We start from the raw sequence: 24,585 nt of genomic DNA on the forward strand, positions 1-24,585 counted from the left end.
CATCCTCTTCTATATTCTGCCATAGCATATTTCACTCAATAAGTAATGTTTTCAAACAAAAGAAACAGAATTGTTATCTAATTTACCATGTATTTCCTTGCAATTTATTTTTTATCTCATTTTTACAGAAACTAAAAATATATTTGTTTTACTGTGTAATTTTCATTTCCATCCTTACTTAATAGATTTTGGTGTTACAGACATTATTAAACGAGCCATATATGTTTCCTTGAGTAAGAATTTAAGACAAACAACAGACTATGACTTAAAAATTAGATCACACCAAGATAACTCCTTGCTTAACTGTTTTTTTTTTTTTTTACAATTTTAAGTTTGTGCTTCATTCCCTTTTACTGAATCCCTCTTTACTAAATTCAGAAGCATGCTACCGTAAATTATATAACTTCAAATAATAATTAGAAAATCCTGAAACTAAGACCTGTCTATACGACCAACTTTTAGGAACTCACTGTCAAAAATAAATCAGTGTGCAAATTCACCACAGTGATTACTTAGATATTTCAAAGCATATAATATAATTAAACTGAAAAGCAAAACTATCCTATTGTAAAAATATCCCCATAAAGAACAATTTCTATTGCTGTCAAACCCCCTCAATATTTGATGAAGTAATTTTACCCCATTCTTTCAAAAGACATTTTCTTTTATTATGTATTCTAAGACACTTTAACTAAAAACCCAAATCTGAATATTTCAATAAGGTTATTTTATTATTCAGTAGATTCATGGAAATTTTACTAGGATGACAGAGAAAATTCCACACCATTCTGTCTCCACTAATACAGGTACAAGGCTGCAGCTGGCAATATTACTAGGATTAGCATAGTATGATGAAATATTTAAAGGAAAATTTTTTCTAAAACCTAATAAATCAAATGACTGCCAAATGTCATTAAAGTGATGGTCTTTGACTTGAATATGCTTTTCATATTCAAATTTGAAAAGAAAGAGATGAAAGCCTGGAAAGGTTACTCGGTTTCAACTAATAACCTCAAGCCCTCTCCGTTCACGTGCATAAAAAATGAAGTTGGCTCCATTGTCTAACCTCACTTCAGAAAAGCCCTTCTCTGCTTGCCGAAGACTAACATGGTAAAGAAAATATTTTAAGTGATATTATTTTTTCCTTTAAATGTACGGTGGTTGTCAAAATACCACACACAAACGCCCATTTTATAATTCTGCTTCAAATGCAGCACGATGCATAATTAAGCCTTTTACAGGACTTGTAATTTGAAAAACTCAGAATTGTTATAACAATAAGTTCTTATAAAACATTCCTGTTCATTTCTGCACATAAGAATTAAAGGAAATTAGCCATTAAAAGGCAAAAGAGGAGTATACATGGTTCTTTCTACATTGTGAAAAGAAGAATTTAAAGTTGTTTATCATAGAACCCAATGAAGAGGAGAAAGAACTTTTAAATAGCAGGGGAACAAAACTTATTTAACTGGTTATTTTATTAATAATATATTAAGTATACAGTCCCCATATGAAAACTTGCATTATTGTAAGAATGTATTTAGGTTGTTAAATAAGACTATATACAAAAATGTAATTCTAAATGAGAGTACATTACAGCCAAAGAAACAAACCAAAACATCAATCCCAAACAAACCAAAAGAAAAGCCACTGTATTATTCAAATAAATAAAAGAGCTTTAAAATTCCTCACATGACATCACCTCCCTTCTGGTCCAGTTTGTTGTTGTTATCTACCCCCCCAACCTCACCCCAACCTCATTACCTCTATCCTATGTCCTAAATTCTCCAATATTGCGGACATAAGTTACTAGTTATCATTTCTTTGTTCTTTTTATGCTACACGAATCAACGTAAAATACATCAAAAAGGGGATAAATTCCAAATCGTATATATCTAGGGAAGCAAGCTCAGAATTAAGAATTTTCCAAACATGATACATTTTGGCTACTGGGGCTAGCCAATTTCTTTTTCAACCTTGGAACAATTCTGGTGGTGTTCTTGCCTCTGTGAATCAAAAGTTCAACTAGATTATAGATAAAGATTTTGAAGGTTAGGGAGCACTTCAACTGCATAACTGACAATTCCAACTTAGTGTCAGAAATGAACTCAAATTCCCTCCTCTCCCCCAAGCTCATTCATCCTCTGGAGCTTCCTGTCTCAGGTGACATGGCCATCTACCTGGTCACCTACAACCAGAAGACCTTGGAGCCACTTCTGCCATCCCCATTTTCATACTCACCACATCCTACAGATTACCCATTCCTGTACATTTTACTTCCTAAATATCTCAATGATTCATCAAATTATTGAAAGCTTACGATACTTCAACATTGTATCAGCTACTGGGGAGACAAAGACAAAACAGGACGTGGTTTCTTTTCTCATTTTGATCTCTAGAGAAATTTCTTTAGGTTCTCATCTGATCTGAGGGAAGAACTAATTCAACAGCTTCCTAGTATTCGAATGCAGTTTGATAGAAGAACAAGGGAGAAATCAGAAGGAATTGTAAAAGATAACTGGTTCAGAACTGTAAGCAGATGGGTGGTATGAGACTATCAGCTCAGGATACAGGAACTATTATCTTGCATATGGTATCACTGGTGTGGCGTGTAGTACACACTCAAAAACGAAGTGGATCTACTTTCAGGGCTGTAGAAGAGGTGAGGCACTCTTGTCCTTGTCGGCAGCCACAACTACTCTTCTTGTGGCTGAATTCTCTCTCTAAAAACAAATCGGCTATCATCTTTCTGCTTGAAAACGATTAACCTACATTTTCCCGGATCAGTGGTGTGCTGTTTATATAGCTCGGGTTTTGCATCGAAAATCTTCTCTATCAGACAAAATTCTACTTATTTTAGGCCCTGGGCCACACATGCTGTCCCTTTATGATAGCATCACTAATCTTCAAGAGCAAGCTGGTTGCTCCACTGGACCCTCACTGCACATTTCAGTCACATTACACTGCATGGATTTCTTTACCTATCTGCTTTTCTATGGAGACTGTGAGCTCCTGGAGGCCAGAACTGTATCTTACCAATCTTCTGCTATTTAACATCCTATTGGGCACATAGTAGGCTCTCAATAATCAGTTAAAGATACAGAGTTGCTACTTTCTAAATATTATATTCATCATTCAAAGCCTCTCCAGATAGATGCATAATAATGTCTGATCAGAATCTCTAGAACATGATGGTGCACTTCGGCAGGGCATTAGTAGCCTTCACATATAGTAAGTTTGCCACACAGTATAGGCTTTAGGCTTTTCCTGGTTCCTTTTTTCTTTCTTTTCTTTTCTTTCTTTCTTTTTTTTTTTTTTGAGAGAGAGCTTGCACGCAGGGTATGGGGCAGTGGGTGGGGGAGGGGCAGAGGTAAAGGGAGAAAGAAAATCTCAAATTCCACGCTGAGCGCGGAGCCCTCCATTCCACCACCCTGAGATCGTGACCTGAACTGAAATCAAGAATCCGACGCTTAACCGATTGAGCCACCCAGACACCCCTCCTGTTTTCTTTTCTATAGGTGTGAACGTTTGTTACGAAGTATGATGTTACTTTTTTTGTCTCTTTCACCAACTGCCCTATTAACTTCCCTAGTTAGCAAGATGTTGAAGTAAGCATATAAAAAGTGCATTTAAAAATTCTGATCGTGGTGAACAGAAGTAATAGAAGTCACTCAAATATGAACTGCAAGCAACTTATTTTTAGTTGTCTGTATAGATGGACACTACATATTATGTGATTGAATGATCTAGAAATGTGATGACAGCTAGTATTACTTGCAGAGAAAAAAAGTTATAGTTCTCATGATTTTGGCTCAATTCCACTATTGCTTCCTGACTGATGTTAATTCACTTTTTAGGCCATATTTCTACAGTATTTACTTAAGCTTTTATTGGCATGCTTAAATTTTTTGTTTTACTTCAGAGGATCATGTTGAAATCTTCCTTTGGTTTCCGCCATCAGAGCAGCCACACTGGAGTTGAATTGTTAGGCTCCTAAAAATTAATTAAACTTGACGGCCCTTAAACATAGTATTCCTTAACTGGGAATGGCCTATGATAAAGGTTTTGCAACTTGTATCAGTCAATTAGATTTAACTCTAACTCTGGTGAGATTACATGTGAATTTTATTTCATTCTAAATCTCTACAGTGAATAAGCATTTCTGTAAAATTGTAAAGTATAGAAAATAATTTGGCATTTTCAAGGACTCAACATCTTAAACAGATGTTACCATTTTGCTGTATCTGATTCAAACTTTTTTATTATTACTGAAGAAATAAAACATTTCAGATGCAGGTAAAGCCCCCACCTCCTGGTTCCTTTCTCTCCTTCCTCATTCCCCCAGAGGGAACCAGTATCCTGAAGGTGATGTGTATCACCTGGTAAACGTGCTGGTATGTTTTCGGCAATATATGTGTATTTCCATAAACAACATATAGTATTGGTTTCTGTTTTTACATTTTATATTAGTGGTATCCTCCTCTATTAACCATTCTGCAACTTGTTTTTTTTTTCACTCAGTGCTATATTTAGAGATTTATTCATGTTTATAATTAAAATCTAATTCATTCATACTAATTGTACAGAATTTCATTTATATTGCATGTATAATCCATAGTCCACTTATTTCTCTACTGATAAAAAACTGAGTCGTTCACGATTTTTTGCTGTTACAATGTTGCATTGTCTATCCCTTTATGTTTTCCTGTGTATGTGAACGATTCTCTTAGAAGAATTGCTAAGCGAGAGATTTGAGAAATTCAAATTACTCCTCAAAGGGTTACATGAATTTACATGAGTTTTATATTTATCACCATAAAAATGTGGGGTGTGTGTAAATAAATACAAACAAAGCCCACCTCTTAGGAGCCACAGGCTGTAGAACTTGGTACTTTATAGTGAAACGATAGATACAAAATGGAAATAGAAGGTGATGATCTATGTCTATGCCCTTTAAGAGCAAAATTTTAATTGGGGTGAGCTCTAAAAAAAGCTCAAAATAGTTGGTTCAAAAAGTCAAACTCACCAGTACTAGCGGAGCCATATGTAAGTAGGGTACGAGTGCATACTGGTTAATGGTGATTCTTATAATTTCCCTTCTTCAGGCTGGGGGTGGGCAGACTTATAGCAAAAACTTTAAAAAAAAGTCCCCTCAACTCACACTAGGCTCCAAAACTTCCTCTTATTAGGAATCATATCCATTCTTCACACATGTGTTTGATTGAAAAGTTTTTGGTTTCTTAAAATAGTAGCTCTTTGGAAGAAATAAGAGTAAAGAGAAACCCAAACTGTTGAGATAACAATGTTTTTAACAAACAAAAACCCAAAAACCCCCAGCTTTCATCTGTGGCAGTAACTTGTCTTTTCTCTTTTCTCATTGGTTCTGTGAAAGACCTATACTGAACAAATATTATAAATACTGAAAACTTCAAGATAAAAATAGTGCTAGGGTTAAGACTGCTTATTTTTAGAATATTGTCATGGACTCCCTTATACACCATGTAAATTACTGCATCTATAATGATCAGCAAATTACAGAAGCTTGTTACCACATGTTTTAAAGGAATGGTTGGAATATTTTTTTCTGTCCTAATACACCTGAGGGATGTGACACATTTCCATCATTAACTGTGGCTTACTATGGCAATAATGTGAAGGAAGGAGAGAATTTTAAAAATTACCCTCAATTTCAGGTGATTTTGATATGCCGTTCCATTTTCACCATCATTGAAAACAGATGTTATAGTACAGTGGTTCTCAATTTTGCCTGCCCATTAGTATCACTGGGGGAGCTTTAAACAAAATTCGGATTTAGCTGATCCGGATGGAGCTGGGCCCTGGCATTTAAAAATGCTCTCTAGGTGATCCGAGTGTGCAGTCATGGAAGTACCGCTTTCCCCTCAAGTTGTTCTCAAACTCTAGCATACCCCAGAATGACCTGCAAGTCTTGATAACACATAGATTGCTGGGACCCAGTCTCTGAGTTTCTGATTCATGAGGTCTGGGGTGCGGTCCAAGAATTTGCATCCTCAGTTGAGGTTCTCAGGTGATGCTGATGCTGTTGGTCTGGGGACCAAATTTTGAGAACCACTGCTCTAAACCAAAGAAGATTCAACCTACATTTGTTGACCCTTTCAAGATATTTATTAAAAAGCTTCTACAGGGACGCCTGGGTGGCTCAGTTGGTTAAGCATCTGCCTTCGGCTCAGGTCATGATCCTGGGGTCCTGGGATGGAGGCCCACTGGCTCCCTGCTCAGGGGGAGTCTGCATCTCCCTCTGCCCCTCCCCCTGCTCATGCTCTTTCTCAAATAAATAAATCTTTTAAAAAAAAAGCTTCTATAATATTCATATTAAACTGATCTTTAGTTATTAACATTTTAGTACAGAATTAGCTTTCAAATTATTTCCTTTCTAGAAGCAATCTACACTCATCATTAAAAATAATCCAACAATATAAATCCTAAAAAGTAAAGTATAAAAGTTCTTTGTTTCCTCCCAACTCAGGGGTTGGCAATTTTTTGCTGTAAAGGGCCAGACTACCAATATTTTTTTGCATTGCAGGCCACACGGTTTCTGTTGCAAATACTCAGCTCTTACAGAGTGAGTGTAGAGCACAGACAAAACATATTTACATGTGTTGGGTGTGGGTATGTTCCAATAGAACCTTATTTACAAATACAGGTAGAGGGCTGGGTTTGACACATGGGTCATAGATTTCTGACCCCTGCCCGGACCCATGTCTCAGAGATACTGCTAATGGTGTTTGGATTATGTACTTTCAGACATTTTCTTTGCTTACATAAACCTAAATGTGTCTGTATGCTCATATAAAAATATGTATGTATATACAAATATTTCTCCTTTTTTTGCTTCTTTGTAATGGAATTATCAGTGACATATAATTTCTTAACCATTAGTTTGGCAAAGGTGTGATGTGGGGAAGCAGGAATTTTTATCCATTGTTATTTTAACCAGAAATGTTCGTGTTAGAAAAAACTGGTAGAAGCCTAAGGGTCCACCAAAAGGGGCTTAAATCAATATGGTACAGCTGTGCAATAGGAATATTATGCATGTTAAAAGAAATGGGAGTATCCTGCTATTGGAAAGATGTCCGTAGTATATTAGTAAGAGATAATTAGGTTGCAAAACATAAAAAAGAGTTTTGGAACCAATTACTACCAGGAGGTAATTCAACATTTCTGGTTTTACCTAAAATATATTTTGAAACCTACTCTATCTAGCTTCAGCTTCCGTATGTAAAATATTGGGAGGGACTTATTTTACCCACTGATAGGATATCATATTTGATTCTGAAGTGATTTAATAATTTTTAATACATGAATTCTAAAAGTAGTGAGTTGCTTTATGCTATTTTGCCCTTCAAATCTTCAAAACATATTTTGCTGAAGAGCTATATTGCAATCACCTGGGAATGCCAGCCCATATTGTTCAAGAGGACCTGGTTTCTAGGTGGAATTGTAATTTAGTCTAATTAAATATGGCAGTTTTTACAAAACTGCTATTAGCAGAAACAGAAAGAGATGTAAATATGCAATGCACAGAAGAATCCATTGCTCTTTCAGCCTGTGAGTTTCCATTCTTACCTGTGGGCGCACTTTAAGAAATCTATAAATTGATGGCCATACATTTCGTTGTGAAAATGGAAGGCTCCATTGCTTAAATGATAAAACTAGAAATACTTTGCAAGAAGGATTGTTAATTCTTTTTTTTAATGCCATGGCAGATGCAAATTTTTGGTTTTGATGTCTATTTTAAGGACCTAAAACAAGGCTTTTAATCAATGTATTATACATCAAATTGATACTGTTAACTTCTGATTATTCAAATTAATAAAATATTCATAGAGAAATGTCCAAAGTTTTACATTTCTCAGACTCCCCCCTCCCCCCTTAATTATCATGCCTAGAAGCTTTTTAGTAAAAGCAGCAGTCATCAGGCTGACGGAATCTGACAGGCCAGCAAGGCCCAATTACACTGGCGCTCTGTGGCACTTTGATGTCCTGGAAACGAAGAGAGATAGGGGCAAATTGGGTAGCACATTATGTTAATGACTTGATTTAATCCAGCCACTAAACTTTATGTAGCCTGTTAAAAAAGATGCTAACACTAATTATGCCACTTTGGAAAGAAAAGGAGGGGACAAGCATTTCATTCTGACAAAGCGAAACTCATAAATGTTGTAAATGAAATGAAACAAAATGAAGTACTCTATGATTAATTATACATCACAGACATGAAGAAAAGAGGAAGAACCAAGTAATATGTCTAAGTCCTGGGAAATCTATTAGATTCCTTTTCAGGATCAACGTTTCTAAGAGATAACTAGGAGCTCTGAGATTCTCAATCATGAAAAAAAGAAACTGCGCGATCTTAAAAGTACTTACACGGTGTAGCAGGTAATTCAGATGCACAGTGTAATTGGCATAAATGATACTTATCTAGGACACTACTTCTAGTCTCACTTTTGTGACATTATAGGGTAGAGGCAATTAAAAAAATCTATCAAGTGGGGATAACCACAGAGTAGGGTTCTCTAATTACTTTTTAATTAGTCTCTGTGCCTCTAATCTATTCTTTACATTATTGATAGCACGCTCTTTTAAAATGCGATTCAGGAGTGTAAACTCCGTAAGAGCAAGAGGATTATTTCTCTTCTTCGCTGCTATATTCTCAGGGCCTAGAATAAAGCTTGGGACGCAGCAAATGCTAACTACTGTTTAATGAGTGAGTCATCTTCCCCCTCCCTTAAAAGTCCTCACTGGCTGCTCACAGAACTTCAGGAGAGACTTCAACCTTCTCAGATGATACACAGAGGCCTTAATGCTCAGGACATGCCTATCTTTTCAGCATATTCTCCTGAGCCTCCACAGGTGTACCATAACGTAGCCCACCCTAACACCATTCTCAATTCCCAGAAAGAGCCATGCTCTACATTCTAATTCTTAGGCTATCATTCCTTTGACCTATAACGATCCCTCCATGACCCTTACTAATTCCTAATCATCTTCAACACTTGGCTCAGGCTTCACTGACTTTAGGAAGTCTTTCTTGATGAGGGTCCCTCACACTGTTAGGTAACCGCCTGGAATGCCCCCATAGCACCCTGTGCATTCCATTCTCCTAGTGCTAACCACTATGCGTTGATGGTGTTTCCCTTGCAGAGTGTAACTTCTTTGAGGCCAGGGACTGCTTCTTTTATGACACACGGTAGATTCTAATGAACGCAGCACTGTAATAATTAAAGGACGTATTATATAGGATGTGCTTATTAGCACATAAGAGCCATGTATCACTGTCCTGAGATTTCTACTGGAAGCAGTTCCTTTTTTTTTTTTTTTTTAATATTTTATTTATTTGTGTGTGTGTGAGAGAGAGAGAGAGCACAAGCAGGGGGAGCAGCAGGAAGAGGCAGAGGGAGAAGCAGGTTCCCAGCTGTGCAAGGAGCCCCATGAGGGACTCAATCCCAGGACCCTGGGATCATGACCTGAGCTGAAGGCAGATGCTTAACTGACTGAGCCACCCAGGTGTCCCCTGAAGCAGTTCTTGAAGAAGAGGCAAAGAAAGAAATTAATGAGCCACAAGGATTTTTAAGCTTAAAAAACAGTTTACGGTAACAACACCTTGATGAAAGTTAACATCGTCAACAATCGGACAGAATGACATTCTGTGCCTCCTGATATGATGCATTGGAAAGGACATAGCACTGCTTTTGTAGTATTCCTACCAAAACATATAACTGAATCTAATATGAGGAAACATCACAGAAATCCCAATTGAAAGATATTCTACAAGACAAATGACCTGGATTCTTAAAAAATGTTAATGTGGAAGACCCAACATAAAGAAAAGTTGAAACCATCAATACGGATTATAGAGGCTAATGGGACAGGAAAGCCAAACACAGTGTGCGATCTGGATTGGATCCTGGACCCAATTAATCAAATGCTATAAATTATACTACCGGGACAATTGGCAAAACTTTAATGAGGACTGTAGATTAAATAATAGTACTATATTATTATTCTGAAGTATTTAAGGGTAAAGGAACATGACTTCTGCAACTCTGAAATGCTTCATTATAACTATGTATGCAAGAATGTGTGTGTATACGTACATAGGTGCACATATACATGTACAGGAGAGACAACAGAAATAGAACAAATGTAGTGAAATGTTAACAGTTGATGAATGCGGGGGAAGTATATTCAGGAGTTCTTTGTACTACTTTTGCGATCTTTAAAGAAAAAGGCTCCATGACTCATACTGAATGACTGTTAAAGTATTATACAGAAAAACTGGTATTATCACTGGAAAACACTATATTCCATGATTATGATGATCTCTTGAGGTCTGTCCCTATGTTTACAGATTAAATTATTTTACTCTATTAGGTAAATAATTTAACACAACTAAATATCACCTATTAACATAAAATACTGGTTACTACCTTCTTCTAAAAGTAGAATTTTAAAAGCATGTGGGAGGTGATTAAGGGCTACTGAGGCATAAAGCATTGCTTACAGCAGTTGCTTCCTTTAAATGATATTCACACATTTGAGAAAGCATCTTAAGCCATTATAATAAATCACATCTGGAACGGTAGTCAAGACTGAAGCAGGCTGTAGCAAAGTAACACAAATCACTTCCCCAGGAATAATAAGAAAAAACCCCAGTTTATTCTAAAGGAAAAAGAGATGTGCACATTAGAATTGGTCAGGTATTTTAGAGGAATAGTTCTTTCTTCCCCTAAACTCGTTTGTTAAATCGAAGTTCCTTGTTCTGTCTTAGTCAAGGGCATCGAACAATTCCACTGAGATGCTGCAATGTTGCCAATACACATGGCTCCACGGAATGAAGGATTTCTCAGCCTCAGCATTAGGGACATTTTGGGCCAGACAGTTCTTTGCTCTGAGTCCTGCGCACTGTAGCACGTTTAGCAGCAACCCCAACCCCTACCTATTAGATGCCAGTAGCAGTCCCTCCCAGTGTGACAATCCAGAATGCCTCCAGACATTGCTAAATGTCCCCTGGGGGACCAAATAGCACCCCCCCAGTTGAAAATTGTTTGGTCTAAGATGCTATAATTTAGATAATATTTTCCTATACTTTGCAAGTTACTTTTGAATGATGAATATAATATTTAGAAAATAAAATTAACTATTACAATGTCTCCCTAGCATCTATTGGATAAAATCCAAAATGTTTAGCGTCTGCATTGTATCTAAGGTCTTCTATCCTCTTATATAAAAAGGCTGCTCTAGTTAGTGTATTCTTGACTTCTGAAACACACATGCATCCGTGCACTAGAAGTGCACACGATTTTCTCTCTGCTGCCATATATGCACATCTTTGAGATGTCACACTTAAAGCACAACACCCCTTCTTACTGTGTGATTGGCCATAGCTGAATGGATCAAACGTACACAACTGATAAAGATGGACCCAATCCAGAGGCTAGGCATGGCTAATTAGATTTTTCCTTGGGGCTGGGCATTTTTGTATGGCTATCTTGGGGCAATAAATAAGGAAAGCAGAGAAAGTCAGCTTAAAATTAGAAAAAGAAGACACGAAGCCCACAAGAGGGCAGGTGGGCCAGTTCTGGGCATATCTTCCATAAAGTCTACCAAAAAGTCACTTCAAATTTCTCCTTCTGCTGAACTTCCTTAATTAGTGGCAAGATTATCATCAAGTCACTTTATTTCTCAAGAGCTCCGTTTATTCATCTGAAAAATGAGAAGGGGGGCCAGAAAACACCTAAGTATTCTTTACCTCAAATATCTATTACATTAATTACTGGTACTGTCATCTGACATTGTTTTATATTGTAATTTAACAGTTGAATAACTACTTGACTTTTTATGAACACATCTTCCAATTAATGTAGATGTTCCCTGAAGGCAGGACCAGAACACTGCATTTACTTCCTTAGGAGAAGTGATGACAAACCGCAGACACTGAATCCCTAGGAATCACTGCATTATGACAAGAGGGATGAGTGTTGTTTTAATTTGACTAGATAAATATATTCCTCAGTACCTGCCTTCTTAAACTCCAAGACTGATTCTCATGTTCTTATGTTCAAAAGGCTAAATCATATGGGTGTCCAAAAATCCTGATGAAGTAGGCAAAGTCTTCCAGAAGAACTACTGATACATGAAAAAGAAATGTCTGATTCAAACATGCAAGCTTACTACTCTTGAGTCATGAATGGAGGATTCTTAATAAAATGATGTGATAGTTAAATTTTTTAAAGGTTGATTGATTGATTTGAGAGACACAGAGAGAGAGAGAGAGAGAGAGAGAGAGCACTGAGTGTGAGCAGGGGGAGAGGGAGAAGGAAAGGGGAAGCAGACTCCCTGCTGAGCATGGAGCCCAACGTGGGGCTTGATCTCACAACCTGAGATCATGACCTGAGCCGAAACCAAGAGTCGGACATTTAATGGACTGAGGCACCCAGGGAACCCCTGATAGTTAATTTTATCTGTCAACTTGACTGGACCACCAGATTTTCAGACCTTTGGTCAAACATTCTAGGTGTGTCCATCTGGCTGTTTCTGGATAAGATTAACATTTGAATTGGTAGACTGAGTAAAGCAGACTGCCCTCCCTAAGGTGGATGGGGCCTCCTCCAATCAATTGGAAGACCTCTAGAGAAGAAAAATGGAGAGAACTCCTCTTGCCTGATGGCCTTCAGAGGCATCACTGGTCTTTTCCTAACTTTGAACTTGAACTGAAACACTGACTTTTCTTAGGTCTCCAGCCTGCCTGCTTTCGAAATAGCTGGAACTTACGCCATCTGCGCTCCTAGTTTTAAGGTCTTCAGACTCAGACTGGAACTACACCAGTGACCTTCCTCGTTCTCCAGCTTGCTGAATACAGTTCCAGGGACTTCTCAGTCTCCATAACCATGTGGCTCAATTCCTTATAATAAATCTCCTTATATGCACACATTTATACATATATATCTTATTGGTTCTGTTTCCCTGGAAATCCCTAACACAAATGGCTATGAAGCTAAATCCCACACAAGGGGCTCGTTTTCCCTTTGATTCCCATTATTGAAAATTTCTAATAGAAAGCAGGTCGTTAGTTTGATAAATAATTTAACAATTTCAGGTTTGATAAAGCAAAAAAGCTAAATTGAACTGAACTAAATGCTATAAATTAAAGGTCTTCAGGCAACCATATTCAAGATTCCTTCCTTGACTTACTGATTTTGAACAATAAAGATTCCATATATCAGGATGCCATGGGTCAGGTGATATTATAGTTAATAATGACAATAAAACTTTGGACAAATGAACTGTTCTACTTGTACTTATCGACCACCTGTTTGTATTTGGGTTTGTTCTGCAGAGAGGTTAAGCTAAGAATTTTAAGAGTTGAGGGGCGCCTGGGTGGCACAGCGGTTAAGAGTCTGCCTTTGGCTCAGGACGTGATCCCGGCGTTGTGGGATCGAGCCCCACATCAGGCTCCTCCGCTATGAGCCTGCTTCTTCCTCTCCCACTCCCCCTGCTGTGTTCCCTCTCTCGATGGCTGTCTCTATCTCTGTCGAATAAATAAATAAATAAAATCTTTAAAAAAAAAAAAAAGAATTTTAAGAGTTGAAAGAAGTATTCCAACTTTTACCCATAAAGTAGACATTCTGAAAAAAGGAGTACAATTAATCATTTCAGGAAAATTAATGTAGATGAATAGAAAAAGCTAGGGCCTTTTTACTGTACTTACATTTACTTTATAAAAACTACCCCCCCGAAAAGAAAAAAGAAAAAAAAGGTCCGGTAAGTGGTATACTTCTCTTTTAAAGTATAATTTTATTTTCAAATTTCCATTTACATACTGCTTTTCAGCAATGTGTTACAAATCAAGTACCCATACCAAGATTAATTACCTTCTATGAAGGTTTAGTTTTTGGTGGAAATGAAATAACTTAAATATTTTATCAGTGGACATATTTAGTGTATGAATGAATTCACATTTGGAAGTATTATAGTTTTAAATGCAATATCCCATTTTGAATTCTTAAAGCTCAGATTGGATTCTTTTTTATTTATTTATTTGAGAGAGAGAGAGCATGAGCAGGGGGAGGAGCAGAGGGAGAGGGACAAGCAGACTCCCTGCTGAGTGGGGAGCCCGACGAGGGGCTCGCTCCCAGGACCCTAAAACCATGACCTGAGCCAAAGTCAGATGCTAAACCTACTGAGCCACCCAGGCACCCCTCAGATTGGATTTAATACCTCTTCGTACAATAGTTCTGAAAAGGAGTCAGGGAAGTCAACTGGTGTTAGCAAGTAACTATTAAAGCTGATGATAGGTATTGTTAACATGTAAGCAAAAATAACACAAGCTATGACCCATTACATAATGAAACTACACATGAACTTGTGTGTGTGTGTTTGTGTGTGTACTACATGATTACATGGGTAAGACTGTGAGGATACATAGAATTTCCCCAGAAATATTTTTGCCTTCAGATTTTTGTATTCGAAGACCGATAGATACACTATGAACGAAAAGCAGCTTTATTTTGCAACATTTCTAGCTGGCATCAAGCTACTGACCTGCTTGATATTCTTGGAGATAGGACCTGGAATAATACACTCATCACTGTCAGATGCTGATCTGTCTTCCTCATCTGTTAAAAAATAAAATTTCAGTGGTTCAAGTCTGTTAAACCAATTATGTTTATACCTTGTGAAATAGAGCAAAACGAGCAAATGTTATAAGGATAATCTTAAAAGGACAATATGATAATCATGTCTAGACCTTTCTTAGCAGCAAAGATATTTACTTTTACATTATAGTTTAGGAAAGATAAAAAAATGACTGAAAATTCCAAGTTCAGTTTTAGTAGAAACAAAGATAATAAAAATATAGCTTTCTCTGAAATTCAAAAATAATCTTTTTAACGAGAAGGACAGGGTAATAGGTGTTTTCTAACAGCCTAACCAATTATATTGCAAAAATCAAGTTATTCTTATTATTTAGAAACATTTAAAATTTTTTTTGCAGTTTTATTGTAGCAAAATTGCCCTATGATAAACTGCACACATTTTAAGAGCAAAATCTGATATTTTGACATATGTATAATTCTGTAAAATCATCACAATTAAGATCATGAACCCATCTATTACCCCATAAATTTTCTCATGCCCCCTGTAATCTACTGCTTTTCTGTATCTCTCTGTTCCCATCTGCCCTTCCCTAGGCACCGCCTAAAAGCTTTGTCACTATAGTTGCCTCTTCTAGATATTTATGTAAATTAAATCCTGGTAAGAGTTGTCTTGTCTGAGTTCTTAGTTCTAATTTTTAAAAAGTTAATTTCTCTAGAATAATCCAGAGGATAGTATAAAACCCAAAGAGAACATAAAGCCACTTAAAACATAAATTGGAACGTGGTCAGCAATAAGACTTGGGTTCCACTGTGTGCAACAACTCCGCTGGCCCGTAGTGGACTACACTGAACCGTGTCCCACCATTTTGGTCAAGAAACAGGTATCATGAAGTAGATCCGCTATTATGTGAAGATGTCCTAGGAGGCATGCTCTAACAGATTAAAGAAAGCACAGAATTAAGGAAATAATGGTAATTTAAGAAAGGGAAAAGAAATCACCTTCTGGCTCCAACTCCTCAGTTATTTCTGTTTCATCTTCAGAAGTCCAGCTTCGATCTGTAAGCTGACCCTCAGACAGGAAAGACACATCATCATCTTTTCCTTGTTGTATTTTCTCTTTTACCTTAGCTCCACTGCTTTCTTGAGAAGCCTGAAGAAATGCAAGCACACTGGTAACACTGTTGCTTAGATCACATGTGTGTGTACTTGCCGAAGCACCTGACTCAGAAAGCATGTAAGCTTGAGACTTAAATATATAGATAGGCATTATATGTAAGTGATTCATTAGAAAAACCATCACTAAAATTGCACAAATGATAATATGCAGATAAATGAAAACAGTATTATAAGCCAAGAATGAAAAAGACATTATTATCAAAATGAATTTTACATCATTACTCTAATTCACACATCTATTTATTACCTGCTAATATCAGCATAATTGTTAACACTCGTCATATTTTCGGTCTTTCTGTTCCCAGAAAGTTATAGATAAAAGTAGGGTCAATGCTATGAGTTCTTGATCCATTTTAATACAAAATCTTTTAAGAACCAAATTAAACCTTTCAAAATAATTTTAATACAAATACATACCTCAGGAATATGTGAAAGAGTTGGCATATTAGTTTCTATTTCTGGCGTATGCTCCACTTCTGATGAAATTTCCTTCACATCTTCAGGAGGAGTAGGTATCTCCTTTTATCGATGTAAAAACATGCATATATGTTATTTTGTATTTATTACTAAATCCCATATATATGGGAGTAAATACAGTAGTTACCCATATGACCCTAAATTTAGTTAGCGTATTTCAGTAAAATGGTTGATAGTCATCATGGTATATACATGCAATTTAAGAATTGCAAGTGTCGTTCATTGAAGCATCGTTTATAATTGTAAAAAAAATGAAAACGATGCAAATGTCCAGTTCTGTGCAACGATGAAAAAAATGATAATGTAGATCTGTACTTACTGACACTTAAGAGAGTATCCAATATGGTGTTGAGTAAAAAATGCCAGTTACAGAGTAATGCATATAGCTGTATGCTGTTTTGTTAAAAAACAAGCATGCAAACAAACAATGTGTATGTTCCCATGGGAGTAAATATGGGATGAAATTCACTAAAATTCTATCTCTGATATATAGATTTGGGGAAATTTAATTTTATTTTCAATTTTTTTGCTTATTTGTATTTTCTAATATTTCAATGATGATTATACATTACTCGTGATATTAAAAATTGCATATGTGAGGATATATACTTTCTATGATCAACATGATTTTTTAACTGTATCAAATATCAATTTATAGTCAACCATTTTCCAGGATTCATAAACTGATGTTTATTTTTAAAATACAGCTTATCATTTTTGCTACTTTAAAAGTAAACATGTCCAATACAGAAAATGGGAAAGATAAATCAGAAAACAAAAGAAATTAATACAAATCCAGTCTCATTACCCAATGGTAATATCCATTAATAGATTTCTTTACCATTTTTTACCTTTTTCTTTATGATTAATTTTTAAAAAAATTCTTTCAAGTTGATTTTAAATATTTATTTATTTAAGAGGGAGGGAGTGAGTGAGTGAGGGGAAGGACAGAAGGAGGAGAGAGAAAATCCCAAACAGACTCCCTGCTGAGTGTGATCCCACGAGATCATGACCTGAGCTGAAATCACAAGTCAAGACGTTCAATTGATTGAACCACCCAGGTGCCCCTTTCTTGGTTACATAGTGGTAATTATATTATAAATACAATGTATCCTGTTACATTTTTAAAAAAACCTTAATATTACAACGTAAAACTTTCTCCTGGTATGAAACTTTGGGCAAACATCATTTTTAATACAATATAATATTAAAATGTATGGATGTATCATAACTTAATGAACCATTTTACTGGCATTGGACATTTAACTAACTCACTATTTTCAGTTATTGTGACTAACATTGCAACAAACATGTCCGTGGATAGGTCTTTTTTATATATATGATCATTTATGTAGGAATCTGGCTACTTGTGTTCGAATCCCAGATCTAAAATTTGCCCTTGAGCAAGTTACTTAAGCTCTATACGTACTACTTTCCTTATCTTTTTTTTTCTTTTAAGATTTGTTTTTTTTTTTGAGAGAGAGAGAGAGCAAGCAGAGGAAGGGTAGGAGAGGGAGAGAATCTCAAGCCGACTCTACCCTGAACGCCAGCCTTGCACGGGGCTCTATCTGACAATCCATGAGATCATGACCTGAGGCGAAATCACGAGTTGGACACTTAACAGAGTGAGCCACCCAGACACCCCTTACTTTCCTGATCTTTAAATGGGAATAATTCTAGTATGATCACAAGGTTGTTCATAGGATTAAATGAGTTTGTGGACATAAAGCATTTAGTTCAGTGTCTGACACACAATGAGCACTCAATAAGTGTTTGCTATTAAACACGCCTGAATAATAATTACTGAATTCATTTATTTAGCATATATATATTAAATGCACTGTATATGCCAGGTATCATCTTCAGTTCTGAGGAGAAAAAATATTTTTATTTTTTTATTTTTATATTTTCAAGATTTTATTTATTTGAGAGAGAGAGCACAAGTGGGTGGGGAGGGGCACCCAGAGAGGGGAAGCAGACTCCCCACTGAGCTGGGAGCCCAACAGGGGGCTTGATCCCAGGACTGAGATTACGACCTGAGCTGAAGGCAGACACTTAACGGACTGAGCCACCCAGGCGTCCCGAGAAAAAATATTTTGATCTGGGTGGTGTTTACACAGGTGCATATATAGATAAAAATGCACTGAGCTGGGTGCTTAAGTTTTGTGCCCTTTAACTATCTAAGAGTTATATTGCAATTACAAGGAAAATATTTTTTTAAAAGTCCAAAAGAGATGATGCTGACTTGAGTGGTGACAGTGGAGATGATGTGAATACAGGATATATTTTGAAAGTATAGCTGACAGGTTTTGTGGATGAACTGGACACAGGATGTAAAAAAGAGAATGACAAAGGGATGCTTTCAAAATCTAATGACTATGCAACTGGGTGAATGGTTAGTCATTTACTGAGAATGGGAAACAATGGAAGAAACATTTTGGAAGAGGGCTGTGAAGTCACATTTGGTTTTTGACATGTTAAGTTTAGATTTCTATTACACATTTCCAGAAAATAAATCTGGAATTTGGCAGTAAGATCAAGACTGAAGATAATAAATATGAGAGTGATTGCATCTAGATGTTTAAAACTATGAGATTGGTTAAGACCTCTGAATGTAGATACAGAGTGAGAAGAGGTCTAGGTCTGCAGTGAAACTGCTGAGGCACCTCTACATTGAGAGATTTGGTCTAGGACAGTGAGAAGAACCACTGGTAAGCTGGAGAGAAACTAGAAAGGCATAGTGTCCCAGAGGCCAAGGGAAGAGGGAGCAAGTATTCCACTGTGTTGAATGTTACTGGGAGATAAAGATGGGGACTGAGAACTGACTACTGGGTATGGCAAAGTCAAAGTCATTGTGACCTTAGCAAGAGTGGTTTTAATGAGGATGAAATTTGACTAGAGTGAGTTCAAGAAATGGTGTGAAGAAAGGGAAACAGAATTAAGACTTTCTGAAGAGGTTTCTTTTTTTTTCCCTCCCATAAATGGGGAAGAGGATTAGGGTAGTAGCTGGAGTTACAAATGGAGTCAAAGGAGGGTTGAGATCAAAGAGTAAGAAGACTTAACATTTACACACAGTACCAAATTAAGAGCTAACATTTAAAGGAAAAAGAAGTGTTTTATTCACCGGTTTCCTTCGAGATCAGGTAGAATATACTACACTTACATCATTTATTTAAAATATTTCATATGAGAGAAAAAAATCAGTATTTTCAGTGTTTACTACTTACAGAACTCTGCTGTGGTGTGATATCCACAAAAGACACTTTCTTATCTACAGGTGTTAAACGCTGTCTTGGTTTAGGTGTTGGTGCCTAAGATAAATCAATATGTCAAACTGAGAATGATGAACATACACTTAGATAAGACTTCAACTATTTTTTCTTTTTTTTTTAAAATACAATTTCTTAAGTTCTATAGGAAATTCAAAGTCACTGTTACTCACGACAACTAATGTGCTAACAGAGGATGTTGCTCTTTGAACAACTTCTGACTCTTCTTTGTGTATAAAATTTCCTAAGTCTTTAGTTGTTATAGAGCCACTTGGTGGAAGGTAAGCAAATTTCCATTTCAATATAACATGGATGGTTCCTGACGGATGCTTTTTATGATCTGTTAACTCAAACACTCCTGTCAAGTTACAAAAATAATTTTAATTAATGCCAGAGTGAAGTTTTATTACCATAAGAATTAAAGAAGAACAAAGAGAACTACCCACAGCTTTAAAAATAATTTTGGCTTTTACTCACACCTCAAATGGCTTAGAGAATAAAGACAAAATAATCTATGATAGGTTCATCTCTGAAGCAGACTGCTTTCAGAAGTTAAGGCCTCAGTGATAATACTGATTCCAAGATGAGAAAATTAACTTATAAATATTTTAATTCACTGAAATTAAATTTGGAGATTATTCAGAATTCTTAGCCTTCCTCTAAGACATTATCTGGGTTATAGCTCAAGTATCAACCTCCTTTTGCCTTAAATATTCTTGCAAAAGACTTGTCTCTATAGAAAAATATATTAAAACTTCACAATTTCAAATAATTGATATACCTAAGGAAGTCTTCAAAAAAGACACTTAATTTTATCATAATTTTAAATATATTTTACTGGGATTTGTTAAATTACTCCAAATTAATAGTAGTACAACAAAAAACGTCCAGAAAATAGACAAACTGACCAAAACAGTAATAAAAAGTATCGCCTAGCTATAACTGTAATACAGAGTCACAAATTTTAGTCATTGCACTAAATTTTTATTTTCTTTTTTTTTTTTATGATTCTATTTACTTATTTGAAAGAGAGCGAGACAGTGAGTGAGCACAAGTGGCTGAGGGGTAGGGGGAGAAGCAGGTTCTCCACTGAACAGGGAAACTGATGCAGGGCTCGATCCTGGGACTTCGGGATCATGACCTGAGCCAAAGGCATATGCTTAACCAACTGAGCCACCCAGCCACCCCTGCACTAGATTTTTCAGCATGAAAAATTCCACACTAGAAAAAAACTATACTTCAAGTATAACTTTTGTTTAGGAGTAGTATCCTTTACTTGGTCCTCAAATGTTTGATACATCTTTTAATGGTTGGCTGGGAAAGAAAAATAAAACAACTCTAGACTTTAGAGCAAAAGAATATAGATGGAATACAAGAAGGTGATAAACTTCTATTTCAGGCACAGGTGGGACTTCCAGAATGGCTGAGTGAAAAGCTCAGTAAATCCTTTCTACAAAAAGAATGACATGATAAAACTGGACAAAATGATAAAAAAAAAAAACAACACAACAACCATTTAAATGCTCTGGAAATTGAACAAAGGTGTACAACAAATTGAGAGCATTTATTGATGAGAATCTACAGAAACTCAGTAACAACAGTAAGAGTCAAAACAGACTCTAATAAGCCACTTCTCTGGCTGAACATGAGACTTGTAGACTGCCTAAACTTTGAAAACTCATTACCCAACCTTTACACTAACCCACAGACAACGGGTGGAAACCTCCAGCTCAAGGTATTTAAGTACAACCTTTGACCAATCAATGACGACTAAACTATGCTGACTCAAGCTTAAAATTAAACAAATAAAAACTTAGCAGAGACATCATTGGGTACAGTGAGAGGAAGATACAGAATTAGTTAAGGCAAGTTGCCAAACAAAAACAGCAAGGGAACCACCCTGTGGAGTAGGGGACAGTTGAAATCTAGAGCTGCTATTATACAGTATCCTAAATGTCCAGTTTTAACCAACAACAAAAAAATCATGGCGCATGTGGAGAAGCAGGAGTGTATGCTGCATACATAGGAAAAAGGCCATCAACAGACACCTTCTGCGAGTGTCTCAATGTTATACTTAGCAGACAAAAACATCAGAATGGCTATTATAAATATGTTCAAAAAATTAAAATAAATGGATATTTAAAGAATTAAAGGAAAGTGTGATGACAATGACTTATTAAAAAGAATATAATAAGCAGAGAAATTTTATAAAAAAGAAAGAACTAAATAGAAATCCTGGAGTTGAAATTACAATTACTAAAATGAAAAAATTCAATAGAGGGGCTCAATAGGAGATTAGAGCTGGCAGAAGAAAGAATCAGTGAACTTGAATACTGACCAATAGAGATTATTCAATATGCAGAGAAAAAATGAAGAAAAAGGAATAGAGCTTCAGAGAACTGTGGGACACTATTAAACACAAATGCATGTACATGTAATGGGAGTCTAAGAGGGAAGAAAGGGCAGAAAAAATGGAAGAAATAACAGCAGAAAACTCCCCAAATTTGGTACATAACAATACCCTACACATAAAGAGGCTCAACAAATTCTAAGTTGGATAAGCACAGTGGGATCTGCATCGTACACATCATGGTCCATTTAAAGCCATATACAGACACACACACACACACTAAAAAGAAAATCCTGAAGATAGTATCAAGTACAAGGGAACCATAATAATATCAACATCTGATTTCTCATTAGAAACAATGCATGCCAGAAATTAGTCATCTGATATACCCAAAGTGCAAAAGAAAAAAATAACTGATGACTAAGAATATTATACCCGGCAAGACTATCCTTCAAAAAATAAAAGCAAAATAAAGATGTTCCTAGATAACAAACTGAGAGAATTCATTACCAGCACACCTGAGTTACAAGACATATTAAAGGAAGTTCTTTAGGTTGTAAGGAAGTGATACCAGATGGTAATTCAAATCAACACAAAGGAATAGAGACCAATAAAAGTAATCACATAGGTAATTATGAAAGACAGTGTAAATATGTTTTTTGTCATTTCTTCTCTTAACTGATTTAAAAGACAACTGCATAAAACAATAATAGTAAAATTATATCGTTGAACTTATATAAAGATAAAAAGTATATGATAATAATAGCACAAAGGAGAGAGAGGCAATGGAGTTATATTGGGGTATGGAAATAACACCAGACAGTAACTCAAATCCATAGGAAGAAATAAAGAATACCAGAAATGAAAAAGAAAAAAAAGAAAAAAAAAAAAAAAGAATACCAGAAATGGTAAACACGTAAGTTAATGTGAAAGTCTCCTATAATTATATTCTCCCTTCTCTTGACTTCTTTAAAAGACAAAAAGTAATATAATGCAATAATTACAACATTGTACTGTTGGGTTTATAACATATATAGGTATTGTTTATAGAAATATATGACAATAATAGCACAAAGGAGAGGGGAGGAAATGGAATTATATTGGGGCAGACTTTTGGTATTTTGATGGTGTTGTTAGCATTAATTTTAGCCTGGTAAGATACATATTGTACTCTGTAGAACAACTACTAAGAAAATAACTAGGAAAAAAACTGTAAGCCCAACATTTAAGATTATCTGAGAACATTAGGAAGGTTAGTCATATCCATAACTGAAGCGGAGTTTAGGTTTGTTTTTACAATTTCATAGATTCAAGAAATATGCTTACCTGAGATACACCTGTCATGTGCCAATGAAATCAGAGGCACATTGACTTTTCCTATATATATATTCTCTTGGGTATCACTATCATCAAACACATAAAAACTCAGAGACTCTGACTTAAGGTATCGATCCAAATCCATATTCATTGGCACTGGGAAACACATGTGATCATCAAACTGTGGATCATTGCTACTGGGAATGATGGCTGTATCATGGTCTGCAAAATCAAAAAACTTGTACACAACATATGGGTGTGGCTGAAGGTGGCTTGCTCGGGACTTCAAGTGGCTGCAACATCTTACTGTAATATGAAGTTCATTTAAGTTGCCATCTGTGGAATCAGTAGAACTGAGTTGAGCAGTTTTGGGTGCTTGCTGACTTGACTGGAAAAAAATACATATATTTATTATAGTAATAATACAATGAAAAGATAAATAGCAGCTGTCAAATCCCAAACAAAATTATTTTGTAAATTGACAAAAAGCTATATATTTATATTTCATAGTGAATTTCTCAGTAAAAGACCTGATTCTTAGTCAAAACTAATATTCCTTAGAACATGTGTGAACAGGTGATCTTAAGCTATTAGCAATAAATATAGATGACAGAGCATACACGTAAAGACTGTTGTTAAAATAAAACCAAGAATTGATATTCTTTAATTCGATTTAATAACTAATGAGTAAAGTGAACAGAGGGGCCCAAAGACAAATGTCCTCTAGTTCACAATTGTATTAAGAGCTAATTTTTCAACCACTCCAGCTATTGTGATCACATCTCACCCTTACATAAGAATCCAGTAAATTTGATGGAGCCCACCCGGAAAGATTATTTCATTATATCTGGGTTGGCCCTCATCCTTAACCAATGGTGTTTGGGGAAACAGATACATGAGCCTAAGATTAGGCAGTATACTGAAGTTCAACTGCTATAAGAAAAGGAGAACAGGGTCAGAGATAAACTTCGGACGGCATAAAAAGTTAGGATTGGAAGGACATTTCAGAAGAAAGATGAGTGAAAGGAACCATAAAGCAGAGCTAGAAGGTACTCTAATGCCCCTTATGAAACTATTATTCACATAATCAGCGCATAAGTATTTTAACCAACAACTGCACTAATTAACTTAAGCCCACTGTAGCTGATGACCTGGGACAAAGAAATGTTAGCGTTCCAGGGTCTTGTTTAGTTTAGTGTTGGAGAATTCTCTACTTTTCATAAAGGGGCTCCTCTTTCACTGCATTTCTGAATCTGGATTGAGCATCTGGAACCTAAGACTCCAGATGTTTACTGGAGAAGGCAAAATTGAACCAAACTGATAATGTCCTCGGTAGAGACATCTGGTGGTGTGGAGAGGA

General features: G+C 36.0%; 1 protein-coding gene across 1 annotated transcript in view; it reads right to left on the reverse strand.

The window, feature by feature from the left end:
- The window catches only part of RPGRIP1L (RPGRIP1 like), an 88,916-nt gene that overhangs the window by 16,236 nt on the left and 48,095 nt on the right, over nt 1-24,585 (reverse strand). The window contains exons 17-22 of the mRNA XM_040633310.1: nt 23,235-23,613; nt 19,732-19,916; nt 19,517-19,600; nt 16,230-16,331; nt 15,636-15,786; nt 14,584-14,657 (exon numbers count right to left, since the gene is read on the reverse strand). Coding sequence (XP_040489244.1) covers nt 14,584-14,657; nt 15,636-15,786; nt 16,230-16,331; nt 19,517-19,600; nt 19,732-19,916; nt 23,235-23,613 — 975 coding nt within the window. The remainder of the gene's footprint in view (nt 1-14,583; nt 14,658-15,635; nt 15,787-16,229; nt 16,332-19,516; nt 19,601-19,731; nt 19,917-23,234; nt 23,614-24,585) is intronic.

Source organism: Ursus maritimus, unplaced genomic scaffold (genome assembly GCF_017311325.1).
Source record: "Ursus maritimus isolate PB19 unplaced genomic scaffold, ASM1731132v1 scaffold_19, whole genome shotgun sequence".
Taxonomy (NCBI): domain Eukaryota; kingdom Metazoa; phylum Chordata; class Mammalia; order Carnivora; family Ursidae; genus Ursus; species Ursus maritimus.